The 20,130-nt window shown below is 46.1% G+C and overlaps 2 protein-coding genes across 4 annotated transcripts in view; both read right to left on the reverse strand.

Annotated features, from left to right (window-relative positions):
* Positions 1-1,880: 1,880 nt before the first annotated feature.
* Positions 1,881-12,310, reverse strand: LOC134738731 (protein FAM182B-like). Of its 2 annotated transcripts, none has more exons than XM_063656414.1 (3): positions 12,115-12,310; positions 10,449-10,548; positions 1,881-3,616 (listed from the first exon to the last, which is right to left on the reverse strand). In XM_063656414.1, the coding sequence occupies exons 1-3, from the start codon at positions 12,241-12,243 to the stop codon at positions 3,165-3,167; spliced, it is 681 nt and encodes a 226-aa protein (XP_063512484.1). In that variant the 5' UTR covers positions 12,244-12,310; the 3' UTR covers positions 1,881-3,164. The 2 variants fall into 2 exon arrangements, with proteins under 2 accessions (XP_063512484.1, XP_063512483.1); XM_063656413.1 differs by having other exon boundaries at positions 1,881-3,640.
* An 826-nt stretch (positions 12,311-13,136) lies between these two features.
* The window catches only part of LOC129016816 (tensin-3-like), a 226,236-nt gene continuing 219,242 nt past the window's right edge, over positions 13,137-20,130 (reverse strand). Inside the window, exon 13 of one of the 2 annotated variants that reach the window (XM_063656411.1) lies at positions 13,137-15,493. In XM_063656411.1, the coding sequence (XP_063512481.1) occupies positions 15,176-15,493 (318 nt within the window). In that variant the 3' untranslated portion in view covers positions 13,137-15,175. The remainder of the gene's footprint in view (positions 15,494-20,130) is intronic. The other variant, XM_063656412.1, reaches the window with a different exon arrangement.

The following is a 20,130-nucleotide window of genomic DNA, read 5'->3' on the forward strand; positions in this document are numbered from 1 at the left end:
CAGGTGGATAAATAGGCCCCAGGCATACATCAGGTCTGAGGTCTGTACTCAATCTTCAGGTGGACACCAGGCCCCATGCAGACACCAGACCCCAGATGGATACCAGGCCCTATGCAGACACCAGTCTGCAGGTGGACAGCAGGCCGAAAGAAGACATTATGCCCTGGGTTGACACCTAGGCTTCAGGGGAACACTAGGCCACAAGTGGTTCCCTATGCCCCTAGTGGACATCCAGCCTTAGTGGAATTCCTAGTCGCCAACTGAACATCAGGCCGCAGGTGGATGCCCAGGCTCTAGGTGAATACCAGGTCTCACATGGACATTCGGCCCCAGGTGAACATCAAGCCCCAAGTGAGTACCTAGGTTCCTGGTGAACATCAGGACCCAGGTGGCACTCAGACCCTACACTCAGGCCGTAGGAAATCAGAACATATGTGGACACTCAGGGCCCAGGTGGCTATCAGGCCCCAGGTTTATATCACTTTCCTGGTAGACATCAGTACCCAGGTAGATACTGGACTTCAGGTATACATCAGGTTCCTAGGTGGACACCCAGGCCCCAGGTGGACACCAGCCTACAAGTGGACATCAGACCACAGGAGGACACCCAGGACCCAGATAGATATCAGTCTCCAGAAGAACACCCAGGCCTCAGGTGGACATCAGGTCCCAGGTTAATTCCAGACCCCATATGGAACTTGGGCCCCACCTGGACACAAGTCCCTAGGTAGATACACAGGCTCTGTAGGCCCTGGGGAACATCAGGCCTTAGGTGAAGTTCTAGACTACAGGTGGACATCTTGCTCCAGTTGGACATCTGGTCCCAAGTGGATATCAGTCTCCAGGTGGACACAGAGTCCCAAGTTGGACATCAGGCACCAGGAGGACTTTAGTCCTCTGGTGAACACCAGCTCCCAGGTTGACATCAGGCTACAAGTTGACACCTAGGGCCCAGATGGACACGTGGCCCATATGAACACTAGTCCCCAGTCAGCTAGGGCCTGGGTCCACCTGGAGCCTGATGCTTAGCTAGAGACTGGATATCCACCTGAGGCCTAGGTATCTACCCAGGGACTGGTGTCAAAGTGGGGCCTGATATCCACCTGGGGACTAGGTATCCACCTGGGGCTTGATATCCACCTCGAGCCAGATGACCTTCTGGAGTCTGATGTCCACCACAGGCCTGGGTGTCCATCTGGGGCCTGGTGTTGATTTGGATTCCAGTGTCTACCTGGAACCTGGGGTCATGTTGTCCACTTGGAGCCTGGAGTTTTCACCTGGGGCCTGGTAGACATCTGGCCCCAGTAAACATCAGCCTGGGGCCTGGTTGTCCACTTAGAGCCTGGAGTTTTCACCTAGGGCCTGAAGATCACCTGGGACCCAGGTGTCCAGCTGGGACACCAGACTCCAGGTTTACGCCGAGGCTCCAGGGTACAACAGGCCCCAAAAGAACTCTAGGCCATATTAAACATCAAGTCTCAGGTGGATGCCCAGGCCCCATGTGTACACCAGGCCCCAGGTCGACAGTGGACGCCAGCTGAACATCAGCCCCAAGGTTGACACCCACACTACAGGTGGGTATCAGGCCCCAGGTGAAAACCTATGCTTCAGGTGTGCATCAGTCCCCAGGTGAACATAAGGACACAGATAGACATCAGGCCTCAGGTGCACATCTGGCTCCAGGTAAACGTCAGGCCTTAGGTGGATTCCCAATCCCCAGGTGGACATCAGAGACCAGGTTGACACAAAAAAATCCCAGTGGGTATCATGTCCCAGTGGACATTCAGGCTCCAGGTAAACACACCAGCCCCACCGTAACCATAACCACCGTAACAAGAAATGGTAGGTCTAAGTACCATCATGCTCCTTGCTCACAAAAGGATGCTTAGCTATTTTATTCAAAATACAACTCCATTCATCACTCTAAGCAGCGATGTGTAGAAAGGAAAAGAAAAATAAACCAGGCCTCAAGGAATCCATCCAAAATGAGGTAGATATTATAAGGGACAGAAATCCCCAAATGAAATGTTATAGTTGACATAGAATAGTCTTTAAAACCCATTAATTTTCTCGCACATTTGATACAGAGCATTATTTCCAGAGACTGAACCTAGAAAGAATTGCTTAAGACTAGAAGTCTTGTTCCAGCCTAGATTCCACACTGTTGAACATCTATACTTAGTACACCACATTATACATAGCACTGACATGACCTGGGTGCATTTAATTTTCTAATACTTGTTCATCTCTGGCATACTTTATATATGTATATATAACATATATTATGTACATACATACAAGTACACACACACACAAAGTATATAAGGGTAGGATAGTATAATTGTGCAGTAACGTTTCTTGTGAAAGTGGTGGAAAGTGAATTGCGTTGGCGACATGCTGGAATGTGCTTCCATTGGCAGAAGTAAGGCTTTCAAAACTAGTCGTTTTCATTTTTCTTTAGCAACTGGGAATATTAATAATTGAAGATGTGTTGGTATAAAAATAATCATAATAATCACAATGAAGTGGTGTTAATAATTATATCACAAAATATAATAAACGTTATAGATATTATAAGACGTCAAAAAAAGAAGATGTCATAAAATCTTTGAGATGATTGACAGGTTAAATGCGGCCTCCTGTGCCGCCCTGGGGCGCCACTCTCGTTGGGTTCTTGGCGGTGCTCACCCTACTCCACCTGCTCAGCCTAGGCTCCTGGGCCCCCGGAGTCACGCCATGGGAGCGAGGACTTTGCCTCGGCCCTAGACAAGGACAATGAGGAGGGGGTGCACGTGGAGTCCCCGCGGAGAGGCTGGACGCCGGGCAGGAGGCTTTGCGGGGGTGCACAGCCTCCTCTGGAATCCCTGGTCGCTGCTGGGTGCCTGCTGCGCCCTGCGAGCTCCGCGGCGGTGGAGCCAGGCCTGCGCTGCCGGCTCTCGGCCCCGCCTGCGGAGCCTCTGCCCTTTGTCTTGCCCCTGGGGCCCGGGCCTCAGCTGGCCCGGGGTTCCTGATGTTAGCTGATGATGGGCTGGCCTCTGGGACTGGGTCGTGGGCCTCGTGCAGTGGCCGCCGCGTCACCAGCGCCAGGCCTCCCCGCGGTGCTGCTGGCGATGCGGGATGCCCGGGCTCTGGGTCTGCTGGGCCCCCTGGCGCTGCGAACTCCGTCACCTTCCATCGCGGCCACCATGCTGCCCGCTGGTCAGCCCTGGTCTGCAGCCTTCCTGGGACCCCTCCGGCCCCAAGGAGGCATCACTCACAGCCGCTTGCGACACCGGGGCCGCCTGAACCTCCGCCAGGGCTGCGCCGCCCAAGTGGCTCCAGCCAGCCAGCCCTGGCCCACGAACGCGACTTTCCGCTCCCTGAGAAGATCGCCCTCGGCAGGCATACACGGCCATGGAGGATGCAGCGGATACCTTCCGAAGTTTGTGGACACTCTTCTGCCACAACAAAAGTTTCACCATCAGCTGCGATGCCGACTGGGGCGCAGAGACCCCTCCGGGAGGTGGACCAGGCTGTGCCTTTGCTGGGCATCCGCAGTGTTGACCACCCCAAGTGCAGATCCCCACTTCGTGTTCCTCCTCCTCCACGTTCCGCATCCAAAGTTCTCTCACCATTTCTAAGCAGGAGAAATCAAAAGAAACTGAAATCAGAAAGAGAGAGAGAGAGAGAAAAAGCCATGAGCAAAAAAAGAGCAAAACCTTTTGGAAAGCGTAAAACGCCCCAAAGCCAAAAACTAATTCTTATCTCTTTTAAAGCTTCTGCACTTCTCCAATGATGAATGATTTATTTTTTTTAACCACTGGCAATTCGTAATTATTAACTTCTCTGGCATTAATGAATAGAAGTTGAATCACATGTGGTAGTATAATTTGTATTATATGAAGCTTTCCATATTTTAAAAAATAATTGTCCAGTTTTTCTCCATGGATTAACAATTAATGGAAAATTTTCAACATTACTGTGTTAATGTCTCCTGAGATAATTAGATGTGAGTAATTTTTATAAACAGAATTTTCTGGGTGGAATTTCTCATCTTCAGGAGCTCCATAAATAACCATATCCCAAGAGAACTGTGAATTTGGGAACTGAAAGAACTGAGTCCCAACTTGTCCAGCCTGGAAGCTTTTGGGTGATCACTCTTGCAGATGACTTCACTGCCTTCTGTTGAAGGGCCAGTGAGAGCCTGGGGGTTTCAACTTGCAAGAGCCTTACCATTTTAGGGTTAGCATTAACAATGAGGAAAAGGCATACTTTTTTGATATTCTCCGTATGTAATAAAATAGTTACCAAAACAAAGCAAAGTGTGAGTGGTGACTATTGAGAGGACCCTTTCTATCTTTGCTGGATTCCCAGAGATTTCTGGGTTTCTTTTGGAGTCAATAGTATTTCCATGTTAATTCTGAGCTCTTAAAACCCACAATATGAGTTGCAGCCAGTGACTAGAGTTGCAGCCAGTGACTAGAGTTGCAGCCATTGACCAGTGTTGCAGCTTGTTAAACTGATCATTGGTGGTAGAGCCTTTTCATTATGCTCACTTCTTAAAAGGTCAGCTTGGTCAGGGATTAGTGCTACCCTGCCAGAAATAAGCAGTTAGGAATCAAGTAAAGGAGTCAGCTAAAAGCGTAATTACGAAGTAGTGAGGTCACAGCAAGATGGTTGTTGATCTCATTTTCTCTCTGCTGCTGATTTCAAGGCTTTATACCATGTTTTGATGTAACATAGAATGTATACTATGAAGGACAAACAGTCTGTTAGCTTCTTGGAGCTATACTCCGTTACTGGAGCAGGGGCAACAATTTGAAGGACATTATTACTTAGACGGTTTAATCTGCCTTTGGCTAGGATAAACTTCAAGTTCCAAGGGCTGGGTTCAGTTGTTATGCAAACTTAGATTGTTGCGGTAAAATTTCCAAAAAAAAGGATAGGACTCTTTAGATGAAATAAGAATTCAACTGTATTTGAACCCTGTTGAAGGCCAGACAAGTTTAGGCAAAATCCCATGACTGATGAGTCCCTTTAAATTCCAACATATAATCGATGTTGGTAAATATGATACGTGCACTGGAAAAGGATGTGTATCCAGTAGTCGTTGAGTGTCGCGTTCTGTATATGTCAGTTTATGTCAAGTTTGTTCATTGCGTTCATCAAATCTCCCTTTCTCTTATGGATTTTTTTCTGTTGGTTCCATCGGTAATTGAAAGGTATGTTAAAATCTATATTGTAGATTAGTCCATGTTTCTTTTAGTTATATCAGTTTCTGTAGTAAATAATTTGAAGGGATATTTTATATTTAGACATATTTAAAATTGGCATACTTTTCTGGTGACTGACATCGTAAAATCTTTTTTATCTTAGCAATATTTCTTGGCTTAAGTCTAAACTGTCAATAATAACATAGCAACGTGAGCTTTGTGCTGATTAGTGTTTGCAGGCATGTTTTCCATTGTTTTATTTCCAAATGTCTGGATTCTTGTATTCAGATAAATTAATTAAAACATAAAAATTAAATATAATATAAAACACTAAAAAGTGAATATTCTAAAAATCCAGCCAGAGATGTTTCACTTTTAATTGAAGTGTTTAGGACCACGGCTTTCACACTGTGTGCTAAGGTGCTCTAAGATGCTGTGTTTAACTGACAGGGGCACCAGCGGATAGCGTGTGAGTATGTGTATGTGTGTGTGTGTGTTTGAGATGGGGGTCTCACTCTGTCCCTCAGGCTGGAGTGGAGTGGTGAGGTCTAGGCTCACTGCAGCCTCTGCCTCCCTGAGTAGCTGGGACAACAGGCAAGCACCACCATGCCTGGCTAAGTTTTATAATTTTAGTAGAGACGGTCTTTTGCCATGTTTCCCAGGCTGTATATTTTTGAGGGAAACAAAGCAACATTTGCTGGAGACCTTAAGAACTACTAGCCTGAGGCAGTTCATAGTTCAAAAGTAGTTAGAAGTGCATTTCTTTACCTTTAAGGTGGGTGTTGTTAACTACCGCGATGAAAGGAAGTATTGTGCTAAAGTCAGTGTGGAATAGGAATAAGGTCCAGTGGTTGAGATCCAGTCCGATTTTAAGATTTGAATAGTTGTGCTGTGTGCCCAACAGGCACACACATCCCATTAGTAAGTAAATTGTGCTTTTTTAAGTAAGAAACAAAAATACTGTTTCTACTTCCATTGCGTGTTATTTTTTATATGTACTTGCAAATCCATCACCAAAATAAAAATAATGAACATATCCAGCACTCATAAAAGTTTCCCCTTGTCCTTTTATAATCCCAAACTTTCTGTATCTTCCTACCTTACCACTCTCCCTGACAATCACCAATCTCTCACTATAAAAGAGTTTGCCTTGTCTAGACATTTATATAAACGAAGTGTAGTATGGACCCTTTTTTGGAGGGGTCTGGCATCTTTCACACAACATAATTATTTTGAGATTCAGCAATATTGTAGGCAACAATAGGTCATTAATTTTATTACTGAGTAGTATTCTATTGTGTAGATCGGTCACAACTTATATATCCATTTGCCTGTTGATGGGTTTTTGCATTGCTTCCAGTTTGGGACTTACACAAGTACATTTGCAATGAACATTCATGTACATAAGTTCTTATAACTTTGAGTAAATATTAGGAGTGTAATAGCTAATAGGTTTAGGTTTAGATTTAATAGACCGTCAAAATGTTTGCCAAAATGGTTGTACCATTTTATATTTTTATCAGCAGTATGTAAGAATTCCACACTCTTGCCAACACTTTGTATGGGTCTTCTTTTAAAATTTTAGACATTTTCATGTGTGTACAACAGTATTTTATTGTGGTTCCATAATGCCTAATAATATGTAGTATCTCTTTATGTACTTACATGCCATCTGTATATATTTGGTAAATGTATGTTCACATTTTTTTTTTTGCTTCTTCCCTTTTTGTTTTTTTCTTTGCTTATTTTCTCATTATTAAATTTTAATAATTTCTTTATATACTCTGGATTCAAATCCCTTATTAGATATGAGACTTGCCAGTATTTTCCCCTTGAGATTTCTTTTTTGTTTTCATAACACTATCTTTCAAATAGCAGATGCTTTTAATATTGATGGGGTCCAATTTATTAATTGTTCTTGTGCATTTGGTTTTTGGGGCTTCATCTAAGACATTTTTGATTAATTGAATATTACAAAGATTTTTTTTCTGTATTTTCATCTAAAAATTCATAGCTTTTAATACTTTATTTTATATTTAAGTCAATGGTCCTATAAGTGACAGAGCTTTATCCCAAGTCACTGTCATGCATAGCTGGACCCAGGGGCTTATATAAAATCGTCAAGAAATGTTCTCCTTCTTTCTCTTGACACTTTTCCTTTTGTTTTAGCCTCATTTTTTCCTTCTGAAGATGACTCTCTTCTCTCTCTGTAGCAAGAGATAGTACGACAAATAACCCACTTTACTTTGTCCTCACAGACCACAGTGGTACAAAAAGCAAGAGTCCTTCCTGATGATTCCAAAAAAAAAAAAGTACTGAAACTGTTGCTACGATCCAAGGGTAGAGTCTTTTGCCAGAGCTGGGCATCATGATCACCTCTAGGACTGGGGCTGGTAGGTTGGGTCAGGCCCAGTTGGTGCTCATTGAAATGGTCCTCAAAGAAAAGGGGGGCTCTCAAGAGGAGAGTTGCTGAACACCCCACCAAAAAATAGCCACTCTGTACATACCTACAATTCCTTGCCATTTTATAAGCAACTCGTTGGGTGGAAAATGACTAGAAATTCAGTTGTCATTAACTTTCCTTTATCATGTCAGTAGAATGAGCCATACATTTCACATGTTGTGGGTTATGTCCATGATAGTCATTTCTGTATATTAAGTATCAATTTGAAGTATCATCTGAAGAAATACACTATTTTGTGATGTTATCCTTAAATTAATATTTTTAGGATAAAGAATTATAGAATGAAAGAAAAGTCTAGGATAGAAATAAAAGAATAGAGAAAATGGGAGCATGGATATACTGCAGAAAATGGCCAAACAGGAAAAGTACTTGTGAGAGGTATTGAAGTACATAATTGATATCACATAGACCTCCAGGAAATTACAACTACTGGCTTAAGAACAAACTATCTGAATAGTCTTTGCTATTACTGAGTCTTTTCTGCTTGCAAAAGAAGTAAGAATGGTAAGGAATTGGGACATTGTTCAGATACGCCTGAATGCGTTTATTCATTTACCTGTTGATGGGGTTTGGGGATATTAATGAAGGATGTTAATAAATAATAATGGGCATGTTAGGTAATCATAATTGATTTGTCCATTGGGTCTGAAGAAAATTTTGCCTAACTTCTTTTTTGTCAAGGGATTCATTTTTAATGTCATGTTGGATTCTATGGCTTACTGAATGTGTAATTGCCTATTTATGGATTCTGAAGAATTTTATAAAATATATTTGCCAAACATTTTGAAAGCTTAGAACTTCTCCAAGGCAGAAGTTCTTTAGTGCTTTAGTGCTGCCCTGACAAATATGGTAGCCACAGCCATGTGAATATTGAGCACTTGAAATGTGGCAAGGCTGGTCTGAGATGTGCTGTCAGGGTAAAACACACACCAGATTTTGAAAACTTAGTAGGAAATAAAATTAAACATATCTAATTAATAACTTTTATATTGGTTAGACATTGAAATAATATTTTGTATATATTTTACATATAAATATACATTCATGTGTATGTGTAATTAACATCTTCATATGAAATACTTCTCAATTACAATTGGAAGAATGATGACTTTGTGGTGGAGAAATCTGGCACAAACTTGATCATGTGCCTCCTGCTGTGATGTCCTAGGAAGACCACAGCAGTATTTCTGTGGTTTTCTTGTGAAAGATACATGACCTAAGTCCGGATGTGGAAACACATCAGATGGAAAAAGGTGAGCACATCCTTCATAAATGCTTATGCTCTTTAAAACTCTTAAGGTTATGAAAAATAGGGCAAAACAGAGGAACTGTTTGAAGGAGCTTAAGAGACATGACAATTAATGCAATGGGAAATCCTGGATTGGATCCTGGATTACAAAGTTAAAAAAAAATGTATTTAGGGCACAACTGAGAAAATTTGGATGAGATTATAGCATCTGGTGATTGGACAGTAGTGTTGGGTGGATGCTGATATCCTGATATGGATGATTATGTTCTGGTTAGGAGAACTTTTCCCAGATTCCTCATCGTTTGCCCAGTGAGTTCGTGGACAATGTGGCAATGGTAGCAGGAGAAGATGCTACATGTTTCCAATAACATGAACTTCCCTGCAGCAGTGCTGCCTACTGCCCAGATGAGTGCCCTGACTGCCGACAATGAGCAATGCTGAGACCCTGGAAAGAGGAACTGCCTTGCCTAGACCAGACAGATTTCTGGTAATGTTGTAATAATATTTTCTCCTCTCCTTCATGGAAGTGGTAAAGGATTGCCGTCACTGGAATAGATGCATACCGGAATATGAACTCCGCTTCATATGCTTCTCATAGCATCAAATTATTTACATTTGCTGAGTTCTTATTCTCTGCTATCATACAATTACTACTGATGATGTAGCTTATTTTACAAAAAAAGAAGTGATGTGGGCTTCAGCCCATATTTATTGGTCTTGTGACATCCCACATCACCCAGAGGAACATGACCTCACAAGAATCAGTTACTTCACCAACTGTGAGACCCTGAGGGGCTGGGGGCTGGGTTTCTATCCTACAAGATGTGTTAGATGCCCTGACCCAAGAGCCCTCCTACCCAGAATGCATGGTTCCATGTAGCAAGGATCATTGTGATGGTGGTGATGATGACAGTGAAGATGGTGATGGTGAAGGTGGAGGTGGTGATAATGAAGTGATAGTTATGTTGAGGATGATGAAGGTGATGATGATGGTGAGAATGGTAAAGGTGAACATGGTGATGGTGAGAATGGTGATGGTGGTGATTGTGATGGTGATGATAAGGATGGTGATGGCGAAGGTGGTGATGATAACAGCGATAGTTATGGTGAGGATAATGGTGATGATGATGAGGATGATGATGGTGAGAATGGTGATAGTGACGATGATAGTGATGGTAATGTTAATAATGATGATGATTATGAGGATGGGGAGGGTGACAATAATTATTATGGTGAGGATGGTGATGGTGAAGGTGGTGATAATGATAGTGATAGTTATGGTGAAGATGCTGGTGTTGATGATGGTGAGAATGGTGAGGGTAAGAATGGTGATGGTGATGATGATAGTGTTGGTGATTGTAAGGATGGTGATGGCGATCATGGTGATGATGATAATGGTGCTGACTGGGCTATGAGGTAATGGAGGCAGAAAAGTGGCAGTTTCTAGGAAGTATAGAGCCAGCTGGGAACTGCAAGGCAATCTTAGTGGGGGTGGAAGATGTCAGGCCTCTGCCTCATTTCTAGACATCTGGGGAAAGCTCACCCCTCACAGTAGTTCCAGGAACCCCTCCATCCAGCATTTCCTTCTCGCAATCAGCATGGAGCTTTTGGGGTGCAGAGAAGTGTCTTCTATTCACTGCACTCTGTGGGAAGGGAAATGGGGGAGTGGTATTTATGAACCCAGTATAATACAGTAGGGTCTCATCTAATATATTTTGGGAGAAGTTTCAGCTGAAGAGAGCAAGCCTCAGAGAAGTCAGGTAACTTTATCTTCAATAGCATCCAGTTGTGATTTATTGAGCAGTTACTATGTGCCAGGCAACATGCTGGGTGGTTCCTTATATGTTATCTCATGAAATCCTACAGCAACACAAGAAGACAGGCACAACTACCCCATTATAAAAATTGTGGTAAAATAAACTAAAATTTACTGTCTAACTATGTTTAAGTTTACATTTCAGTGGCACTAAATACATTCACAATGTTGTGCAACCAATTTCCAGAATGCTTTTCATCTTGTAAAACTACAATTCTGTAACTCATTTAAAAACAACTCCCCAATCACCACCCTCCCCAGGACCTGGTAGCCACCATTTTCCTGTCTGTCTCTATGGATTTGACTACTCTAGGTGCCTTGGAAAAGTGGAATAATACAGCATTTGTCTTTTTGGTCTGGCTTATTTTGCTCAGCCTAATGTCCTCAAGGTTCATTCTTGATGCAGCAGGCATCAGAATCTCCTTCCTTTTCAAGGCTGAACACTATTCCACTGTATGCATAGACAGCATTTTGTTGATCCGTCCATCCATCCATGGACACTTGGGTTGCTTCCACCTTTTGGTTATTGTGGATGATGCTGCTCTGAACATGGTTGTGCAAGTATCTCTTCCATGCTAGCCCCATTATACAGAACAGCATAGAGAGATTCTGGGAGGAGGGATGACCTGCCCGGGGCCTTTGGTGAGGTTCGGGTGGAGGATCTCCCAGACCTCAAAGGCAGAGTTCCTCTCCTCACCCCACTGCCTTTCTCAGGACCTGCCTCCTGCCCCACCACACAGTGCCCACTCCCTGGTACTAGACTTGCTAAGGCCTCTTGATCCCTGAAAATTCAGGGACAGGAACTGGTGGGCACAATTACAGTCACTCACTTCTCTGTCACCTACTGCAGATTCTGTGACAAACAATACATGATAATGACCTGCTTTCCACTCTTTCACCAGATGTGGATGAGGCGCCTGCTGCATGCCAGGCATGTGTGGTCACAGGACAGAGACCCCTGGGAAATGAGAAGATGTGAACTCCTCAAGGCCAGGGGCAGCCCTTTCACTTGCTGCTACCCTCTGAGGGATGGAGGGGAACCCTGAAGCATTGGAGAAGTGCATGAGTGACCTAGCTCAGATGATGATATCATAGTAACCCTGTTTATTCTCACCTACCATGTGCCAGGCATTGTGCGAAGTACTTTGCACACATTACCTGCTGTAAAGCTCAGAGACAACTGTAGGAGTGAATCTGTTATACCTCCCACTTTACATGGGAGGAAACTGATGCCCAGAGAGGTGAACCAGTCTTCCCCAGGCCTTGCAGCTAGTCTCTGGCATGCAAATCCAGGCGGTCTAACTCAGAGATCCCCTCATCCTCTTGGTTTTTTCCCCTGCAGCCCTCTGGCCTGTCCCCAGAGCCCTGTACCCTGGGCCACCCCGAAGATGACCTGGACATGGGCTTCAGCAAAGGCAGCAACCCCAGCACATCTCCATTTGATAGGGAGGAACCTCAGGCCCACCACAGGAGCCCTGGGCTTCAGGTGGTGTAGGTGCTGGCTGAACCACAATGCACCCATGTTGGAGGATGCACCCTAGGATGGGCAGCAGCAGGAGGTCACCCTGCCCAACAACTGGTAGTGGTACCTGAGAACAAAGGAGGAGAAGGAGGCTTTGAACACAGGTGTGGAGAAGCCCAAGGAGGAAGAAGAAGACTTGGACTATGGGCTGCTGGATGGCCTCAAGGACCCCCCTCCCAGAAAAGGAACTTTGAGACTTATACCCATTGCTGAGATGAAAGTGCTCCCTATTTTCTATCCTGGAACTGCTGCAAACCTCGGTGTGACATCACAGGGCCTCGTTTCCCTATTTGTAAAATGGGATTATATGGGGGTTCCAATGAGACACTGGACCGACAGCATTTTGAGAATTGTAAAAAATGTACAGTGAGGGAATAATTATTATCAATGGACCATTGCTCTTCCAATAGTTAGTATTCTTTAGCAAATATTTGAAGGTAAAATATGATTTGTTGAGGAGGTTTGCAGCAGCTGAGGCCCTCAAGAACCTTTTCTGTCTCCGTTCAAAGCTGGCCTCAGACAGGGACCTTCTTGGTGCCACCCCTGGGCCTCTCATCCTTTGTGCAGGCTTCTCAGGGTTCTTATTTCTGTTGTGTCTTGTGGTTCCCTAGTGGATGGTGTGCTCCATCTTCACTCAGAGCTAACTGAATCTCCTCCAGGCCCATGTCCCTCCTGCAGCACCCACTGCTCCCTCACCAGGATTCAAACCCTTCTGTGACTGACCTCTGCTGACCTCCCTCATTCTTTCGGCTCCTCCAGTTCCATGCCTGTGCCCCTCAATCCCGTGGCTCACACTCTCACCCAAGCTGTTCTCCATTGGGATTTCCTTGGCTCCCTTTCCTGCTCGGCAAATTTGTGTTCATCCTTCCAAGACCTGCACAGATGTCCTCCTTTCAAAGCTCTCCCTGAGGTCACAGAGTCCAGGAACAAGGTAGTCCTTGCTCCTCTGCTGCCTCTTGGTTTTGTGCCTTTATCACTTTGGTGTGACTGCCTGCCTCTTGCTGAAGGGAGGCATTTTGGCTTTACTCACCTCAGTATCTCCTGGGTCCAGCTGGGTGTCTGGCCTGGCCCAGAATCGGTGCTCATCGAGGATGTATAGAACTCACAAGGACCAAATAATGTCTTGCAAATAATACCACCCTCCCACACTTCTCCAATGTTTACTTTCTAAGCTCCTTTATTCTTTGACATTCAAATTTCTAAATGGCCTGTATGTATTTACAAAGCCTGGGAAAACGCCTTCAGAGGACAAACACACCCCACCGGCAGAATGTATTTGCATTGACTAGGATTATGGATGAAATTCAGCTTTCTGGCAAATGAATCATTTGGCATTGGCTGAGTATCTGCTCTGTGCCGGATACTAAGCTGTGATCTCTAGAAAGAGACATTTACTACTGACACAGTCCTTGACCCTGAAGAGCTCAGAATCCAGTGAGCTTGATTTCTTGTAAGTTAGAGACAGAGTTCAGAGCAGAAGCTCAGGCAGAAGGAGAGAAGTAAAATGGACATACCAGAGGCAGTGACAGCCACACAGCTGTCTGGGGACACTGAGTTCAGCAGCAAATAGCTTAGGCTGCCTTGGCAGCCCACGAAGGTATCACGGTTTGCTATTGCAGCATCTCACTGATGCTTTTGTTATGCTGATCTCTGCAAAGCCCCTCTGTGCCCCAGCCCAGGATGGTGGCAGCCATGCTGTGGAGAAAAGGGCAGTGACCAGGACCACAGGCTCAGTGCTTGTACCCTGGACCACCTGCGAATGTGAGCCCTTCACATGTTCTCTGCCTCTGTGTTCAGGTTGGGGGACCTGGCCAAGGAAGGGAGATGACCCCCATGCTGAGTCAAAAGGACACACTCCCGGGAACAGACTATCTCTTCTTTCTGGGTAATTTCTGCCTCTGCAGTGAATGGTGAAACCAGACACATCCTCTCTGTTGGTATGACACAAAGACAGGCGTTCCTGCTCACGGGCTGAATCTTCAGATGAGGGGAGGTGTAGCACACTCCTGTGCTCTGCTGACTAAGGCAGGGACACATGTCACCCCATCAGAATGACTGCCAGACCAATGGCTAAAATAAAATCATTTCCAATATTCAAAGGAGTCACCTTCATTCATCTACAAATATTTTTCCTTTACTTTTCTTTCTTTCTTTTTTTTTTTTTTTTGAGATGGAGTCTTGCTCTGTTGCCTAGGCTGGAGTGCAGTGGCATGATCTTGGCTCACCGCAACCTCCGCCTCCTGGGTTCAAGGGATTCTCCTGCAGCAGCCTCCTGAGTAGCTGGGACTACAGGCACCCACCACCACATCTGTCTATTTTTTGTATTTTTCATAGAGACAATGTTTCACTATATTAGCAAGGCTGGTCTTGAGCTCCTGGCTTTGTGATCTGACCGCCTTGGCCTCCTAAAGTGCTGGGATTACAGGTGTGAACCACCACGACTGGCCCAAGTTTTTTTCTATAAAACGACCTATTGCACTCAGGGTAGGGTAAATGAGGCATCATGCCTGCTGGCAACATGGGCCCTATCTGGAAAGCGAGTGCCCACCACCATGGCACAGTTCTGTGCAGTGCCTGTGTGGTGTTGAATCTCAGGAGCAGCCCCCATCCTGTGAACCACAACCACAAGGAACTTAGAAAAGAGCAAAGACCTCTGGTGGCCAGGCCTGCCAGTAAGCAGATGCTAACCCTGTCCTGGGGGTCTGCAGGGAGGTCAGGCAAGTGGAGAGGTGGCGAGACACATTTGTGGTCTCCCCCACTCCCGCCCATGCTATGCAATGCGGGCGACCACACACCCGATCTGCCTGGGAGGGTCCTGGTGTGCCCACTGCCTCGCTTAGTTATGAGGGATGCTGCGTCTCACATCTCACCGGTATCGCATTTGAAGGACAAATTATGTCTTCCCTTCTCCACCCTGCGGAACTCCGTTTCCTCATGTGCAAGTGGGGGATGATGTGCTTACATGGTTATGCAGTAGGCGTATCGATGGGATCCATCTGTCAATACCCTGCATCCAGGGACCACCTGGAGCACACTTGCAGTTCGCAAGCTGGGCTTCCTGCTGCAGGCAGGGGAGCAAGCACTGCCTGGAGCCAGGGAGCTTCTCTGAAGGAGGTTTTGGAAAAGACTTGTTCCAGAATTTGGGCTTGTATTGGAAGCTTGCGGGAGGGTTGAAAGAAGCCTTTGCTCCAGATTGGATGCTGTCAGAGGCAGGGTGGATTCTATCACCTGGCATCTTCCCCAATCTTACCTAGAAGAAAGGAAGACAAAACCAAAGCTAACCCTGCAATTGACAAGGAGGTAGTGGTCATGACATAGCCACAGGAGAGGGGGTGTGAGGTCACTTTTGTCCATGTTTTGCATGAGCTGAGCCATGATAGCTGCTTTGTCTTGACCCATCATGGTCACAGAGCGACCTTGTCTGATGCTGACAACCTGTGCAGTTCAACAGGAGAACACCAACGCCTTGCCAGCAGTGGTTGCCGTCCTCCTGAGGCCTCGCTGCTCCTCCTCTGGGGCCGACTGCTGACCATGGGTGGTGTGGAGTGGGAGGGGAATATGCTGTGGGTTTTTTTTTTTTTTTGCAGAGCAAGGGCAGAGGACTCTGATGCCTTCAGCTCTGGCCATCCTGAGTGCTGTGATCTGCTTCCCCTGCTTCCTACACCTCCCACAATCCCACCATGCTGTTGCAGTCACTGCCAACTCATAGTCCCTTCTAAGGGCCCCAGTGTCTCTGGGTCACCCCCTCTCCCCTGGGAGGGAAGCAAGGTTCTCATGAAGGTCCCAGGTGGAGGTGCTGAAAGAGTGTGGAGGTGCCTTCTTGAGTGTCAAAGTCTGGGATTCCAGCTTTCAGCCTCAGGCTCCAGGTGTGTGTGCCGAAGTGGAATTTTCTGCTCTCATTCGCTCTCCTGTCTGCTCAGAGGAACTTGGGGAGTTTCCTCTCTAGGGGAAGGAAAGGCCCTGGAGAGGTGGCCTTGCCCTGAACTGGGAAGGGGTGGCCACGGGAAAGCAGGGGCCTGGGCTCTGCCTACTGCTTGCTGACAGCTTGGGCACAGCACTGCCCTCCCTGGGCTCCTGTCTCTCTTCTCTGTATGATTAGGTGGAGGTGGATGGGATTCTGCTTCTACTCCCAGTCCTTGGGCACCATGTCAGGTACTCACACACTTATGACCCCATCTGGTCCTTGGAACAGCAGTAGGGGATGGATCTGTCAACCTCACGTTGCAAATATTTGTTCTAAATCCCACACTCTGAAGTCAGAAAGACCTGGGTTTGCCCTCAGCCACGGACGCTTGCTTGCTATGTGACCTTGGACAAGTCACTGCCCTTCTCTGAGCCTCAACACCCACATTTACACAGGGGAAGAATAATACCTCCCTCTTGGGCTGCTGTGAAGCAGAGCTAATGGGTACATTGCCTCAGGCATATTGCAGGTGCTCAGAGTGTTGGTCTTTCCTTCCCTTTCTAGGTCTCCATTTCCTCATCTACACAGTGGGGAGCAAGTCTGTCCTGATTATAAATAAGACAATAGGTGAATGCACTCAGCAAGCCTGGGGACAGGGATGCATAGAGAAGCTTCTTGCAAAGGTGAAGAATGCATGCCCTGAGCCCCGCGCTGAGTGGCAGGTGAGAGGACAGCAAGCCCAGCGACTGAGGCCTACAAAATGCCCCCTGCAGAGAGGGAGGAGGAGCAGTGTTATAAGGTGAGTTGTTGGCAGCATCTCCACTGCTTGCAGGAGGAGCAGGACTGCTTGTGCTTGCTCAGGAGGGTGGTAGGTTAGGTTCTTAGGCATCTGCTGGGTATCAGATGCTGCACAAGCATCATCTCCGTGAATTTAATCTTTCCATCATCCCTGAGAGGTGGGCATTACAGGGGCATAGTGGGATTGAAACACAAGTCCTCTGAGCCTGTGCCTTTTCTACAAGGCAACTTGGTTCACATGTAATAATAGGACCCAAAAATACACCCGCTATGCTGTGCTCACCAAATTTCATAACATCCTTGTGACCTGCGAGGTTGGTGTACTGTCTTCATTTTATGGATGAGAAAACTGAGGCTCAGAGAGGCTGAATAGTTTGCTCATCCTTCCAAAGAACTAAAGGGAAGAGGGGTGCTATAGCTGTGGGGCCTTCTATTCCTGGCAGGAAGTGTGCAGTACCCCAGGCCATTCTGACCCTACTGCAGGCAGGAGAAAAGGCACATCAACAAATCCAGCAGCAAGTTTCCACTGAGGGCCTCCCTGGCCTTTCTTTGCACTAGTGCTGAGGGAGAAACAGCCTTGTTCCTTCACATAACATGGTTTCCTGCCACCCCCAGGATAAAGGTCAGAGTCCTCAGGTCTGTGTTTGAGACTCTTCATGGTCTGGTCCTACCTGCATTTCCAGCCAAATTCTCCACTACGGCCCCCAGTGCAGCAGCCCTGGCCATCTGTCCCATCCCACCATCCTGCCTTGGCTCAAGCTGTTCCCTCTGTCCCATGCTATTCACACATAGAACAAGGAGAAGCTTGATAGAGGCTAGCCTGAATTTTCCATTTGAGAGCATTTTCAGCTTCTGGAAACAGACATTTCATCCAAAATTCCAGATTCCCTGCTACTCTGAAAATACATACATACATACATACATACATACATACATACATACATACATACATAAATCTGCTCTTACTCTGCACTATTCTGTTTTTTGAGACAGAGTTTCACTCTTGTTGCCAGGCTGGAGTGCAGTGGTGTGATCTCCATTCACCACAACCTCTGCCACCCGGGTTCAAGCGAGTCTCCTGCCTCAGCCTCCTAAGTAGCTGGGATTTACAGGCATGAACAACCATAGCCGGCTAATTTTCATGAACTTTTTTTTAGTAGAGATGGAGTTTCACGATGTTGGTCAGGCTGGTCTCCAACTCCTAACCTCAGGTAATCCACCAGCTTCGGCCTCCCAAAGTGCTGGGGTTACAGGTGTCAGTCACCTCACTTGTCCAGTCTGCACTATTCCTTAGTGCAGACTAACAATGTCTTGAGCCAAACAATGTCTTTCTCATTTGGACGTGACCTTCAGGGTCTAATTTTTGTGTTTTTAGTATAGATCAGGTTTTTTTTTTTTTTTTTGACAGAGTTTCACTCTTGTCACCGAGGACCCATGGTGCAATGGCATGATCTCAGCTCAACGCAACCTCCGCCTCCTGGGTTCAAGGGATTCTTCTGCCTCAGCCTCCCGAGTAGCTGGGATTACAGGCACCTGCCACCACACCCGGCTAATTTTTTGTATTTTTATTAGAAACAGGGTTTTGCCATGTTGGGCAGACTGGTCTCGAACTCCTGAACTTAGGTGATCCACCCTCCTCAGCCTCCCAAAGTGTGGAATTACAGGCATAAGCCAGAGCCTGGCCTCACCTGGCTAATTCTTTGTATATTTGAAGAGACAGCGTTTCACCGTGTTGGCCAGGATGGTCTTGATCTCCTGATTTTGTGATCCGCTGGCCTCAGCCTCCCAAAGAACTGGGATTAGAGGTGTGAGCCACTGCACCCAGCCTCAATGTAGCTTATTATCAAAGTATTTACATAGAAAAATTAATCAAACGGCACAAGCATTTCAATACTTAGGTTAAGATGAAATCTGTGCCCGGATGAGTGCCAGACACACATGAAATGTTTTGTGCATGAAGCAACCACAACTTAAAAAGATTTTGTTATTCATTTTGGTATGTTATTTTGGGAATGTGATTAATCACCCATGTCAAGGACGTTGGGAAGAATTTCCAGATACTCTGATATGCATGACATCTTAATCATACAATATAAAGCAAGGCTATCTTAGGAAATTAGGTATCACTGCCAAGGACCTTTACAATTGAAGATAAATTAAAATTTCTATTAAATTTGTAACAGTCAGATGGGTTGGCAGGCAAGATGTGTCATTTTTTTCTCAGCATTTTTTCTTTTCCTTGATTCAATAAAACAAACTTAAACGCCAGCTATCTGCAGAACCCTCACTAGACTATGTTTAATGATATGTGAAACACAGCCTGCACACTCACAGATCCTTGCCACGTCCCGTTCCCATCCTCTCAAAACCTGTGTTACCCTGTGGCTAGATTTCTCAAGAAAATGAAAGAGAGAGACGAACGAGAACCATCTTCTTTCAGGTCGCTCCGCACTGCTCCTGCGGGTAGACAATGACCTCTCCGGTGAGGCTTTTATCCTTGACTGTGGGGTGGAGGCCTTAATCCTAGAAAAGAGGCCTCTCAGGGTGGGGAGGTGATTTAAATTCTTACTAGAGAGATGCAGCTCCCCACTTCATCTGGACCTTCACAAACCTAAACTGGAGCCACCTGAAAAATGACTAACAACCGGCCACACAAGCCAGGCAGAGAGGCGAGGAGAGGCTGACCACAAGAAAGGCGGACGTAGAAGATACCGACCTCTGGCGCACAGGGGACATGTGTCCCAACACACACACACACACGCACACACAGACGGACACAGAGCAAATGAGTGAGAAAGGGGAGAGAGAGAAACAAGAGAGATACATACGCACACACACAAACGCACAAAGACATACAGCAGTGGCACGGTAACACCTACCTCCAGGCAGCCCCTGAATTTTCTGGGTTCTGCTCTCCACGACTACAACCCACTGGTGAGAGAGCAGCCCACGGACACATAAGCAAACCTCTCCTTTTTTGAAGAGACTCACTGGCACACCGTCCGTGCAGGCCTGAGGCTGGGATCCCGCGCTGCTTCCCCGGCCCTCCGCCCGCAGTTTCTTCCTCCTGGACGACCCTCCGTGAATCCCGGCCTCCAGAGACCATCCTGTTGATGCCCTGGCCAGGACTGGTCTTAGCCCCGACTCTGACTAATCCCTCTAGTCCTAGGTACTCGGGAGGTGGA

The sequence above is a fragment of the Pongo pygmaeus genome, chromosome 19 (genome assembly GCF_028885625.2).
Source record: "Pongo pygmaeus isolate AG05252 chromosome 19, NHGRI_mPonPyg2-v2.0_pri, whole genome shotgun sequence".
In the NCBI taxonomy this organism is placed as follows: domain Eukaryota; kingdom Metazoa; phylum Chordata; class Mammalia; order Primates; family Hominidae; genus Pongo; species Pongo pygmaeus.

Coding starts and splice junctions, on each gene's coding strand:
- LOC134738731 (XM_063656413.1), bottom strand. CDS start 12,243: ATGGGTGCATTGTGGTTCAGCCAGCACCTACACCACCTGAAGCCCAGG. Junction 10,549..12,114: donor TTGCTGAAGCCCATGTCCAG/GTCATCTTCGGG, acceptor CCCTTCCCACAG/AGTGCAGTGAATAGAAGACA. Junction 3,641..10,448: donor TCCTGGAACTACTGTGAGGG/GTGAGCTTTCCC, acceptor TTCTGATTTCAG/TTTCTTTTGATTTCTCCTGC.